Source organism: Alternaria ventricosa, assembly GCF_023758065.1.
Source record: "Alternaria ventricosa strain BMP 2768 chromosome Unknown scaffold_23, whole genome shotgun sequence".
NCBI lineage: Eukaryota > Fungi > Ascomycota > Dothideomycetes > Pleosporales > Pleosporaceae > Alternaria > Alternaria ventricosa.
Window position 1 is genome coordinate 285,836 of NW_026055703.1, and position 12,199 is coordinate 298,034.

At 55.3% G+C, this 12,199-nt stretch overlaps 7 protein-coding genes across 7 annotated transcripts; 4 read left to right on the forward strand and 3 right to left on the reverse strand.

The window, feature by feature from the left end:
• Window positions 1-9: 9 nt before the first annotated feature.
• Window positions 10-688, reverse strand: J4E93_009662 (uncharacterized protein; the record flags this gene model as incomplete). Its single annotated transcript, XM_049347551.1, has 2 exons — window positions 10-467; window positions 523-688. 2 exons carry the CDS (start codon window positions 686-688, stop codon window positions 10-12), a joined length of 624 nt encoding a protein of 207 aa, XP_049195318.1.
• Window positions 689-1,192: 504 nt separating this feature from the next.
• HHT1 (histone H3.1) lies at window positions 1,193-1,763 on the reverse strand (the record flags this gene model as incomplete). Its single annotated transcript, XM_049347552.1, has 4 exons — window positions 1,193-1,510; window positions 1,559-1,592; window positions 1,652-1,681; window positions 1,735-1,763. The coding sequence occupies 4 exons, from the start codon at window positions 1,761-1,763 to the stop codon at window positions 1,193-1,195; spliced, it is 411 nt and encodes a 136-aa protein (XP_049195319.1).
• Window positions 1,764-2,291: 528 nt separating this feature from the next.
• J4E93_009664 (uncharacterized protein) lies at window positions 2,292-2,734 on the forward strand (the record flags this gene model as incomplete). Its single annotated transcript, XM_049347553.1, has 3 exons — window positions 2,292-2,301; window positions 2,385-2,522; window positions 2,571-2,734. 3 exons carry the CDS (start codon window positions 2,292-2,294, stop codon window positions 2,732-2,734), a joined length of 312 nt encoding a protein of 103 aa, XP_049195320.1.
• A 1,446-nt stretch (window positions 2,735-4,180) lies between these two features.
• J4E93_009665 (uncharacterized protein) lies at window positions 4,181-5,327 on the reverse strand (the record flags this gene model as incomplete). The annotated part of the gene is made up of 2 exons (XM_049347554.1): window positions 4,181-5,156; window positions 5,206-5,327. 2 exons carry the CDS (start codon window positions 5,325-5,327, stop codon window positions 4,181-4,183), a joined length of 1,098 nt encoding a protein of 365 aa, XP_049195321.1.
• Window positions 5,328-5,895: 568 nt separating this feature from the next.
• On the forward strand, window positions 5,896-7,636 carry J4E93_009666 (uncharacterized protein; the record flags this gene model as incomplete). The annotated part of the gene is made up of 2 exons (XM_049347555.1): window positions 5,896-6,032; window positions 6,085-7,636. 2 exons carry the CDS (start codon window positions 5,896-5,898, stop codon window positions 7,634-7,636), a joined length of 1,689 nt encoding a protein of 562 aa, XP_049195322.1.
• Window positions 7,637-9,284: 1,648 nt separating this feature from the next.
• Window positions 9,285-10,293, forward strand: J4E93_009667 (uncharacterized protein; the record flags this gene model as incomplete). The annotated part of the gene is made up of 4 exons (XM_049347556.1): window positions 9,285-9,383; window positions 9,433-9,669; window positions 9,718-10,064; window positions 10,116-10,293. The coding sequence occupies 4 exons, from the start codon at window positions 9,285-9,287 to the stop codon at window positions 10,291-10,293; spliced, it is 861 nt and encodes a 286-aa protein (XP_049195323.1).
• A 552-nt stretch (window positions 10,294-10,845) lies between these two features.
• PEP2 (Vacuolar protease A) lies at window positions 10,846-12,158 on the forward strand (the record flags this gene model as incomplete). The annotated part of the gene is made up of 3 exons (XM_049347557.1): window positions 10,846-10,938; window positions 10,991-11,156; window positions 11,218-12,158. 3 exons carry the CDS (start codon window positions 10,846-10,848, stop codon window positions 12,156-12,158), a joined length of 1,200 nt encoding a protein of 399 aa, XP_049195324.1.
• Window positions 12,159-12,199: the final 41 nt, after the last annotated feature.

A 12,199-nucleotide genomic window follows, 5' to 3' on the forward strand; every position in this document is an offset into this window, starting at 1 on the left:
CACCCCCCATCAACCCTGCATAGCCTCAGCAAAACCCCCCGTCTCAAACTTGCCCCCGCGCACCTTATCCACCCCCTCCTTAAAATCCGGCATATCATCCGCCCTCCCATCAACCCTACTCCATCTCACAACCCCCTGCGCGTCAACCCCAAAATTGCCCGCCGTCTGCCACCGACTCCCACTCTCAGTCGGCCTCACGCTAATGCCCTCTTTGCTCAACTTGCTCGTACCAGGTATACTACCGAGGACATGCCACAAGCTGGACGTGCCTAGACCCCACGCGGCATATGCTTCGCGTTCTGCGTCTACAACGATGCTGAGGTTAGGTTGCGTGTTCTTCTCCGGTTCAGGCAACGATGCAAGCCAGCGGTCCGTAGCCGCTTGGTCGCTGTGCGAAACGGCTATGAAATGGATGTCTGGGTGAGCGGGCGCGAGGGCGCGCATGTTTAGGAAGGTTTTTTCTGCGACTGTGGTGGTGTTGGTGAGATTGTATCGTCATGGTCTTTTCAATAGGGTACGTACAAGGACATCCGCAGTGTCGGAGGAAGCTGATAATCGTTGGCTTGCCATCTTGTGCTGGTATGGTGAGTTTGGGCGTGGAGGGCGCCTTCTGGCCGACGGCTGGGACTTCAGCGGTCTGCACTGTGGGTGGCGACATCCATGACCAGAATTCGGTTTGCCAGGTCATCGTGAAGAGGTGTGAAGGGTTGGATGAAGATGCGCGATTGCGCAGCATTCACGGGAAGACATGGTAGTCGTCTCAGCTGTTAGTGTACCGTTCGCCGAGGTGCTGCGTCGTGTTGGTCGAGTTAGTAACTGCGATGGGCGTCATGTTGCGGGGTGAGAGCCGCATCGCGACTATTCGCGACCAGTCGAGATAGCGCAGTGGCATGAACACCAAGGAGCTGAGCGAAGAAGAGTTGGCGACACCCTGAAAGTCAAAGCAAACATCACAATCATAGAAGAAGATAGAATGAAGTAGAAATCTGTTGATTTCGTGGAATATCGCCAGTGACCATCACTGATTAACCTGGATATACTACATGCTCAGCACCGCTCGTGTGCACTCATAAACCGAGTTGAAGACCGTGAACCATGAACCCAAACGCCTAAATATCCGACCCAAAGACCCAATCCATCACCGACCCGAAGAAGTTGTCATAGTCGTGTCGATATATCGAAGGTGAGAAGCTTAACCGCGCTCACCACGGAGGCGGCGGGCGAGCTGGATGTCCTTGCTCTGGATGGTGACACGCTTGGCGTGGATGGCGCAGAGGTTGGTGTCCTCGAAGAGCGAGACGAGGTAGGCCTCGACGGACTCCTGGAGAGCGCCGATGGCAGAGGACTGGAAGCGGAGATCCGACTTGAAGTCCTGAGCGATCTCACGGACAAGACGCTGGAAGGGCAGCTTGCGGATGAGGAGCTCAGTCGACTTCTGGTAGCGACGGATCTCACGGAGAGCGACGGTTCCGGGCTTGTAGCGGTGAGGCTTCTTGACACCACCGGTTGACTGAGGAAATTAGTATTTGTCGCAAAGGTAAGTGAGGATGGTACTAACCGGTGCGGACTTGCGAGCTGCCTTGGATGCGAGCCTTGAAGTGAAGTTAGTATGCTGCGGTGAGGTGCAAAGTAGAGCTAAGGCTAGACTAACTGCTTGCGGGGGGCTTTGCCACCAGTGGACCTGAGAGATTGTTAGTATGATAGTTGTTATAATGTTGAAGAGGCGAAGCTTACTTGCGGGCGGTCTGCTTAGTGCGGGCCATGTTGTTGTAGTGGGATGGAGATGGAGATGTGGATGTGGTAGATGGTTGTTGTGATGGTGAGTGGAGTTGAGTGGATGAGAGATGGAGGAGGGTGGGCGGGCGCAGCTTATATGGTAAATGGGGGGCGGGCGGCTGCCTGGAAAATCAATCTTTGTTGCGCTCCCTCACAGCGCGCACCAGGAACACCAAAGCCATGCTAAGCATGCTAACCTGCGCGCGCTGCAACTTCAAAACCACCAAGTCCACACTGCGGCGCGCATTGCCCATTGGCTCGCTTGCTGCGCGCCCCGATTGGGAAGGGGCACGGGCGTTGATCTGGAAAGCGCGCCCGTGCGCGGCTTTGATCTGGCGTGGCTGGCGTGTGATCCGGCGCGCAAGACGACGCGCCCCGCTGCCTCATAAACACGACGCCCGCCGCCCCAACTAATTCCCATCATCACCAAAGCATCCAATCCACTACTACCACTCTCTCACTCTACAACCAACAACACCCTCTCCCCAACACAACAACCCCCCACATCTATCATCATGACTGGTCGTGAGTATTCCCACCCCCTCCACAGTTCGGCGCGCTCAACGCGTCGTCCTTCACCATCAACACTTTACTGACGCGTCTCCCAGGCGGCAAAGGTGGCAAGGGTCTCGGAAAGGGTGGTGCCAAGCGCCACCGCAAGATTCTCCGCGACAACATCCAGGGTATCACCAAGCCCGCTATCCGTCGTCTCGCACGTCGTGGCGGTGTCAAGCGTATCTCAGCCAGTATGTCTCCTCCACTACCTCCCTCACTACCTCGCTAACCCACCTCAGTGATCTACGAGGAGACCCGCGGTGTTCTCAAGACCTTCCTCGAGGGTGTCATCCGTGACGCCGTCACATACACCGAGCACGCCAAGCGCAAGACCGTTACCTCCCTCGACGTTGTCTACGCTCTTAAGCGTCAAGGCCGCACTCTGTACGGTTTCGGTGGTTAAGCGCGTCGTCTTCTTCTCGCTCTTACGGTTTTCAATGTTACGACTTTTGTCCGGCTGGCTTCTTCAGCAGTCTACGGTCGCCTCTTCGGTGCTTGGTGGGATGGTCATGGCCTTGTATAGTATAAGAAGGCTCGGAGTTCACGGTTATATCAGTCGGGTTCTGATTTGCATGGAATGATACCATAATAACTTCATCTACTTGTCTTCTGCCGTGATGTGCGACGCGTCTGCCAACTTTGAGTGAACGCGGTGGTCATTGCTGTTATGCTCCACTTCCGCGGTGTGCTGTTCCGCCTTTTGTTCTGCTAGTGTGCATGTGAACTAGTACCATGTACAGTTTGCCAGACCGACTTTCATCTCGTTCGCGTTAACAATGGACGGGACGTTGCGTGACTCATTGACTGCTCCGTCTGACCGCTCGTAGCATGACTCATAGCTTGCGCTTATTGCCACCTGCGTGAAGACGGCTGCGAAGTTTGGCTGTTGGACGTATGACGTCACGTCTTCCATACGTACCACGGCCATGCAACGCGGAGTTCTATATGTGAACGATATGTAGCATTTCATATTCTTCGTATGCGTGTGACTGTATACTTGCATTAATATCGCGCTGTGTGTTTAATTCGCGTCGTGTGGTTGTGACTATACGTGTAGTTTGACTGCTTCGGAAAGACGCTTCCGCAGAGCTCCAACGCGTAGACTTCCACAATGATGCTCAAATAATCTCAAAATCGCGTGAAGTGTGTCCATGTGTTATATTAGTCGATCCGTCAGTTTTGGCGTAATTTGAGTAAGATGTGGTTGTGTTGTGATTTTTTGAACATGTTACGTGTTGAGTCCTAAACAGCAAAAACAGACAATAGAATCCTCTACACAATCGCAAAGGTCAGAACAACAGCACAGATTCGGATATCATAAAATCGTATCGGAGACTCATGCTATGTTCCGAAGCCCCAGAAAGCACCAAACATGTAGGTTTTGCATATTTCCGAGCGATGTGGTGGGTTGCGCAAAACTTCCGGGTGGTGAGCATGCTTGGTGGAAGCCGCGCTCGCCAGCGTGTACGTAAGGCACGCATGTCTACAGTATGCCATCAAGTCACATATGAAACAGAGTAATCGCTTGAATCAGTACGAGAATCAACATCTATTATCATCATCTCCACGACGGAGGGTATCGCACAAAAGATGGGGTCTCAACAAGGGTCGGTCAAGTTTGTCATGATCGTTATCATTAAGCTAGTAATATATCCGGAGAGGTCCAGATACCTAGGTATTACCCAAGGTCTGTATGCAAGAGACAGGGCGGAAGAGGCTCTCTTCACAACCCTTTAACACAGCCGGGCGCCGCCGCCCAGAAGACGCAGGCAACACCAGCCGCAAAGCAGGAGAAGCTTCACAACCCCGCCCTCATCCCGTAAACCCAGACACCACATCAATAACCCCTCTACTGCCCACTAGGAACCTGATACGGCCCATACCCCGGCTTAGGAAAGTCCGGACTCCCATCCTCATTCCAGCCAAACTTCTGCGCACGAATCGACCTCGCACTCCACCCATTCGTCGGATCCTGCATACCATGGTAAACGATCCAATCCTCGGATCCATCAGGCGACGTCGTAAAAGACGCATGACCAACACCGTACGCCTTCTCACTAGGATTCTGGTAGAAAACGGGGTAAGGATGCTTGCGCCAGTCGCTAGGGTTCATGGGATCGTCGCCAACGAGCTCGAGCTGACCGAGACAGTAGTTGCGGTTGTCTGAGCGGGCGGCGCTGTAGATGAGGAAGTTTTGGCCGGTGGTGGGGTTGGTGAGTTGTTGGGGGCCTTCGTTGGAGGAGAGGCGGTCGTTGATGGAGCGGCCGAAGGGTGTCTTTTCCCAGGCGTACTCTGGGACGGAAATGATCTGGCGTTCGGAGAAGGGGGAGACGGTGGTGGAAGGGTCGGACATCTTGGTGATGCAGAGGTTTGCTGGCCAGCCGTCGTACTTGTGGTACCAGCACGAGTAGATGTGGTACAATTGGTCGGCGTGCTGGAAGTAGGTTCCGTCGATGGCGAATTGATCGTACGTCTCGAGTTCGCTGTGGTAGCGGTACTCGGCGGTCCAGGGATCTTTGCCTTCGCCGACGACGGTGAACATGCGGTGATTGACGGCGGGGCAGTTGTACTCGCACCACATCTCCACCTCGGGTGGTGGGGAGTCGAAGTTGGGGTCTGCGGTGAAGATTACCCACCAGCTTCCGTCGATTTGGTGGATTTCGGGCGCCCAGAGGTCGGTGGAGTAGGCCTGGTCGGGCTCGGGGACGAAGATGGTCTTGGACTCTGCGGCGTCCCAGGAGGTCAGGGACTTGCTGCGCCAGAGGGTGATGTTGACGTTGTTGGTGTAGGTCATGTAGTAGTAGTCCTCGTGGCGGAACATCCAGCTAGATGATGTTCAGACGGATGGTAAAATAATTCGGAGGATTGACTTACGGGTCTGCTCCAGCGTCCACGATCGGGTTCATGAATGTAGTTGAATTGGTCGTGTTAGGCGGCATGGCGTACTGGGACGCGCCCACCGCAGCAAGAGCCGCAGCAATCAGAAGCTTGAACATACTGCCGTCACAATGTCACAGAATACCGGGGAAGGGGAGGCGTGGGAGGTGAGTTCAACAATTTACCCGGCTGTTCAAGTACTTATGCGGAGAGGAAGCGGGGTGGTGGGGATCACAGGGTGCCTAGCAAGTGAAATGGGGAAGATACAGAACCTTTCGGGCTATGCACGATCGTTTTACTGTGGCGGCATAGCGTAACTCTCGTACAGGGAAACAGGTAGCATTTCCCTACAGTAGTCTTGTGATCCTGCATAAGTAAGATCGCGCTGCAACCTTACAGACAGCCAGCTAGAGCCGAAGCGGCAGGGTACCGAAGACTACGCAAATTAAGGCATTGTCCGTGCCTCGAGAATTCCATACATTTACCATCGTGATCGTGCTGACGCAATACAATCCGGTAGTAGACGAGGCTGGAGTTGTGTTGAGCGCTCAAGGTTCCCCGCGTTGGACCAGCCACGCTTCTTTAGCGTAGCCTCGCGTGGTGCAGGCGCGACCCGGAGACGCCTGCAGAGTCTTGGCACATCTTTTGCGAATCACGACTCTCCACCAACCTCTCAACTCGCGCACCATGAACAACTCGCAATTCAGGCGGCTGCTAGTCGAAACACCGAAACCACAGGATGACGGCAAGGGCAAATCACCTGCAGCGGCAACGCCGAGGGCGGTGTTGGGCGCGCGCAAGCACTCGAGCATACCAATGACACCGTAAGTCATTCCCACAGTGTCTCGCGCAGGACTGATGCTAACAGATACGCAGTCGCCAGGTAGGCAAGGGCTCAATACAATCAGACTTTGCGCGCCAACTCGCCGAGCGCAACGCGAAGAACAACCCACAAAAGAAGGCTAGGAACATAGTGCCCAAAGGAACGAGGCTCGCCGCAGGCTACACCGACCGCACGAAGGCTTACACCCACGAGGAAGACAGTGAGATTGCCAAACGCGTCAAGAACCTCGAGGAGTCCATGAAGAAGGGCGAGATCGATCGCGAGACGTTCGAGAAGCTCGTGCAGGAGATTACGGGTGGTGATGTTGGGACCACACATTTAGTGAAGGGCCTGGACAGGAAGCTGCTCGAGAGGGTGAGGCGGGGCGAGGATGTTCTGGGTGGCCTAGACAAGAAAGAAGAAGAAGAAAAAGAGGAGGAGGAGGCTGAAGAGGTACCAGAGGTGGAAGACGCGTTCGACGAGCTGGCAGAGGCGGATGTCGGCCCCATTACACGCGAGAAGACTGAGAAGAAGGGCGAGAAACTGACTGGACCGCGTCCCGTTGCTGGCGTCAAGAGGAGTCGCAACGACATCCTGAAGGATCTCAAGAGACAACGGGAAGAGGCAGCAGCAGCCGCCGCGGCCGAGCACGAGAAGAGGTTTCCCACCCTGGGACCAGGCTTCCGCAAGATCAACGCCCAGGGAGACACACGCATCGAGAAAGACGAGAAGGGTCGTGAGGTGCTGATCATCACCGGTCCAGATGGCAAAGAGAAGAGAAAGGTCAAGAAGCAGAAGGTCGAGGAGCCAGCGCCCGAAGTGCGTCACGATCTGGACGATGTGAATAAGCCGATCAACATGCACAACCTCCCTGAGCCGAAGAAGGAAGAGTCAGAGGACGAGGATATATTCGCAGGAGTTGGGTCGAACTACAACCCGCTCGCAAACTTCGACGACTCAGACGACGAATCGGACGAAGAGACAGCGAAGCCAGAGCCTACTGCACCTAAGCTCGATGCCGCGGGTTCACAATCAGAAGGGGAGGTATCTTCAGAAGCAGAAGAAGACGTTCCAGCGAAACCCAAAGACAACGCGCCCGCCGCGCCCGCCAAACGAGACTACTTCGCAACCACAGCCCGCTCAACCTCCACAGCCGAACCCTCCGACCTATCCGCCGCCGACGCCACCGTCCGCGCCGCCCTCGCCAAAGTCCGCAACCTGGACGAAAACTCCACACTCCTCCAAAACCTCGGATCCACCGACCCCAACGACCCCGCATCGAAAGAAGCGCGACTCAAGAAACGTGCTGCGGAGTTGGCAGCTTCCGATCGCGATATGGAAGACATGGACATGGGTTTCGGAGCGTCGCGATTCGATGACGCGGAGGAGATGGAGCGGGAAGGCGAGAAAGTCAAGTTCAGTCAGTGGAAGGGACTGGGTGCTGAAGGCGATGATGAGGAAGGCGAGGAAGGGGGTAAGGGGCCGAAGAAGGTGAGGAAGCGGGGTGGCAAGAAGAGGAAGGGGGATAAGAATAATGCGGATGATGTGTTGAATGTTATGGAGAGGCAAAAGGAGAAGAAGGAGAAGACTAAGACGCTTGGTTGAGGGAATGGTCCGATGGGATATATGATATTATCTTTATGAGACCTCGGGATGGGGATTATGAGTTCAAGCACCAGATGGGATGATGTAGTCTCTGGCCCCTTCCGTGCTAAACAAAACAACTACTGACGTCTCGTCCAACCCCAACGTCTCCTTCATCCTTCTGTCCTCACACACCCTCTTCAACGCCGTCATCGTCGCAGCTCCACACGGCCCGTTCCTCACTCCCCTCTTATGCAATTCCACCAAATCATTATGCACATCAATATCCCGTACTGTAACACTTACATCAACCCCCTTCCTTAACACCTCCCACGCCGTGGTGCTCGTCGTCCCGCAGTTCATGCCGTTGCAAATTGTATGGCCGGTGGAGATGGGTGTGATTACGCCCGCCTCCAAACTCGCTTTCAAACTCGCTGCTGTATCTGGCTCGACGGTTATGACAGTGGCGGTTTGGGCGAGGGACGAGGACTTGTAGTGGCTGGTTACGGCTTGTGCCCAGGAGCCTACGCCTACGGCGGCGATGGCGTGGGTTACGGGGGGGATATCCATGGAAGTGAGTTGAGCGTCGGTTTCTGTGAGCATGGTTATGTAGCCTTGTACTACATACTATTACACGTTAGTTTCCACCACACGTATAGATGGATGAAGACATGAACTGCGGCATAGGAATAGAAATTACCTCAGGAATCTCCTCATACCCCTCCCAGCTCACATCCATAACCAACATCCCCCCCTTCTCCTTCCCCGCCTCCTCCTTCGCTTTCTCAATCGAAAAATCATAATCCCCATCCACAACCACCACCGTCGCGCCCTCACTCCTAATCTTCCCCGCCGTCGCCTCGTCCATAAAATCAGGCACAAAAATCACTGCCTTGACTCCTAGATACTTCGCCATCCGCGCTACAGCCCTGCCCCAATTCCCTTCCGTACACGTCACCAACTCCACTCCTTCTTTCCTTGCCGCTGCACCCAGTTCATGCAGTGTGGCGGTGATGGGTAGGGAAAGTTTCTTGGTTAGAGCGACTTGGATGGCCCATGATGCGCCGAGGATTTTGAAGGCGGGGAGGCCGAGACGGCTGGATTCGTCTTTTAGGAGAATGTGGCCTAGATTGAGGGATTGGGCTAGGTGTGGGAGGGGGATTAGGGGGGTGATGGCGTAGTCGGGGAGGGTGCGGTGGAAGGACTCGACGGAGGGGTTGGTGGAGGGGATGGGGTGTTTGTAGGTTGAGGCGGAGGGGTTGTGGAACATGGTGGATGATGATTTCGGGGGAGTATATGTGTTGATGGAGTTGAGGTTCAATTGTTCATCTGGAGTGAAGTCGGTTGGAAGGCTGATGCTCGGTTTCCACTTTGAGAGATACGAGTCCTATATACATCGCAAGACCCATGGATCGTTCGCAGGGCGTGTGAGGCGTCTACATCGTTCACGCATACAGACTACGGTGCATTACTGCAAGCCACCACGAATGCCATGCGCGTCTCCTCCGACGGGAAACGCTCAAGTTAGGCCAGGCGGATGGTGCAACGTGGGGGGATGTGGGACCGCTCAGGGTCCCAGTAGCTACGTCACTTCCGAGGTCTTTCTGACGCAGCTGCCTTCGCGTCTCTGTTTCATGCAAACTTCAGCATCACCACGAGAACCACCACCATGTCACAGCAAGGAGTGCATGCGGCGTTGGGGAATATACCGAGAGTTGTAGTGCGGCCAACGGTGGATAATGTTGTAGCGTCGACGTATCTTGTCAAGGTATTTGTACTCGTTCTGCTGTTGTTGCGCATGTGCTAACAGGCAACAGGGCATCGTCTTCTTCCTCGCGCACCCGTTCCTGTACCCTCTACTCAAAGCGCGACTACTACCGGCAGTACTTCTCAGCCTCTTCGTGCTCATAAACCTCTTTGTATGGACGTTGCTGCCCCAAGTACTCTTCCTCAAGATATTCCACACGGCGGGTAGTGCATGGGTCAACGCCGTGTTTCTCGTCTTGGGAGAGGGAGCTGCGATCGTCGCATTACTATTCGAGTCTTTCCTAGTGGTACGTATACCCAACTGCACGCTATACTCCGGTACTGACTCTGGCTAGGATGAATCGCAAGTCGATGTGTTCGACGCCGTCCTCATCTACAAAGGCTACGAAGACCTTGTCCGCAAACACCGTCCCGTCACTGAAGATGCGCTGAACGACCCCGTCCGTCGACTAGGCAAGCCTACGCGCTCTTCTGTCTACGCGCCGTTCTCCTTCCGCCAGATCGCCGAGTTCGTCATACTGCTGCCTGTGAACTTTATACCATATGTCGGGGTGCCGATATTTCTTTTGCTCACGGGCTATCGCGCGGGTCCGTTCCAGCATTGGCGATACTTTCAGCTTCTGGGCTACGACAAGAAACAGAGGAATCTTGCCATCAAGAAGAGGAGGTGGCAATACACTTGGTACGTCGTCTTCATGGATTGATGGGAACACCTCTAACATTGTATGCGTAGGTACGGCACAGTCTATCTCATGCTGCAGTATGTGCCGCCGCTTAGCATGTTCTTCCTCATGACGGCACCAGCAAGCTCGGCGTTGTGGGCCGCGGACCTGGAGAGAGCGCGGAGGGAGCAGGAGGCGAACCTGGCTGAGGCGCCGCAGTACACGGACGAACCGGACACCGCTGTATGATAGTGTTATCTAGTTGGTCGGAATACACCGCGTTGGAAGACAGCACAGCATTTGTGTTTGGGATCGTCTGAGGACCTGAGCGATAGCTTGCTAGCCCGAGTGCTGAGGTCATGGAAGCTTGACGCGCGTGATCACGGGGTAGCTTTCGCGCTCGAAGCCCACCGTATCCTGATTTGTGTATGCAACGAGACACGTGAGATATGCCGCTCAAATGCGCGACAGCTAATCAACCAAGTTCCATCGATAAAGTGGCTGGCATAGCACTATGCAGACCTCGGTTCTGGTTGTCTGGGGCATGGCGGATGCGGCCTGGCGCAGGTACAATCCTCGAACAGGGAACGTGTCACGCTAGTCGCACTGTCGGCCAGGCAGCACTGGTCACATTCGTCATTCGCCCGCCGCGCCTTCCCCAGCCCCATAGATAGCTCCAGCTTGAGCTCCGTCCCCAACACACCACTCACTCCCCATCTCTCCCTCTCCACCCGCCATCCCATCTCCCATCCATCCATTCTTCTTCCATACCCCATCCGTCTCCATCAAACGTTCGCAATCATGAAGACGGCGGTGCTCCTCGCAGCAGCCACTTCGGCCTCTGCGGCTGTCTACAAGACGCCGCTCAAGAAGGTCTCTCTGTCTGACCAGCTGGTAAGCCATCGTCGCATTCGGACGCGCAAGATCGCAGTCTAACCGCGAGCAGGAATTTGCCAACATCGAGACCCAAATGGCTGGCCTCAAGCAGAAGTACTCCCAGCAGCACATGACCGGCCTCAAGGCCCAGTCGCACATGGAGGCTGCGCTCAAGGCGCCCTACATCGCCGATGGCACCCACCCCGTGCCCGTCAGCAACTTCTTGAACGCGCAATGTACGTCTCCGAAGCTCCGCGCGCTGCGCAGCATTGTGTGGCGAAAGCTAACAGGCGCCAGACTTCTCTGAGATCTCTCTCGGAACTCCTCCCCAGACCTTCAAGGTCGTCCTCGACACGGGAAGCTCCAACCTCTGGGTCCCATCGCAGAGCTGCAACTCGATTGCCTGCTACCTTCACACCAAGTACGACTCTTCGGCGTCGTCAACCTACAAGAAGAACGGCACCGAGTTCGAGATCCGCTACGGATCCGGCTCGCTCAGCGGTTTCGTCTCGCAGGATGTCTTCCAGATTGGCGACCTCAAGGTCAAGCACCAGGACTTCGCCGAGGCCACCTCCGAGCCTGGTCTCGCTTTCGCCTTCGGCAGGTTCGACGGCATCATGGGTCTTGGCTACGACACTATCAGTGTCAAGGGCATAGTCCCTCCCTTCTACAACATGCTCGACCAGGGTCTCTTGGACGAGCCCGTCTTCGCCTTCTACCTCGGCGACACCAACGAGGGCCAGGAGTCCGAGGCTACCTTCGGTGGCATCGATGAGAGCCACTACACCGGCAAGATGGTCAAGCTTCCCCTCAGGCGCAAGGCCTACTGGGAGGTCGACCTCGATGCCATCACTTTCGGCAAGGAGACTGCTGAGATGGACAACACTGGTGTCATTCTTGACACCGGTACATCTCTGATCGCTCTTCCCTCCACCATCGCCGAGCTCCTGAACAAGGAGATCGGTGCGAAGAAGGGCTTCAACGGCCAGTACTCCGTTGAGTGCGACAAGCGTGACAGTCTGCCCGACCTCACCTTCACTCTTACCGGCCACAACTTCACCATCAGCGCGTTCGACTACATCCTCGAGGTCCAGGGATCCTGCATCTCTGCCTTCATGGGCATGGACTTCCCCGAGCCAGTAGGACCTCTTGCTATTCTCGGTGACGCTTTCCTCAGGAAGTGGTACTCCGTATACGACCTTGGTAACTCGGCCGTCGGTCTTGCCAAGTCCAAGTAAGCTTCTGCTCCCCATGTCGCCCCATTACGGATATCATACAA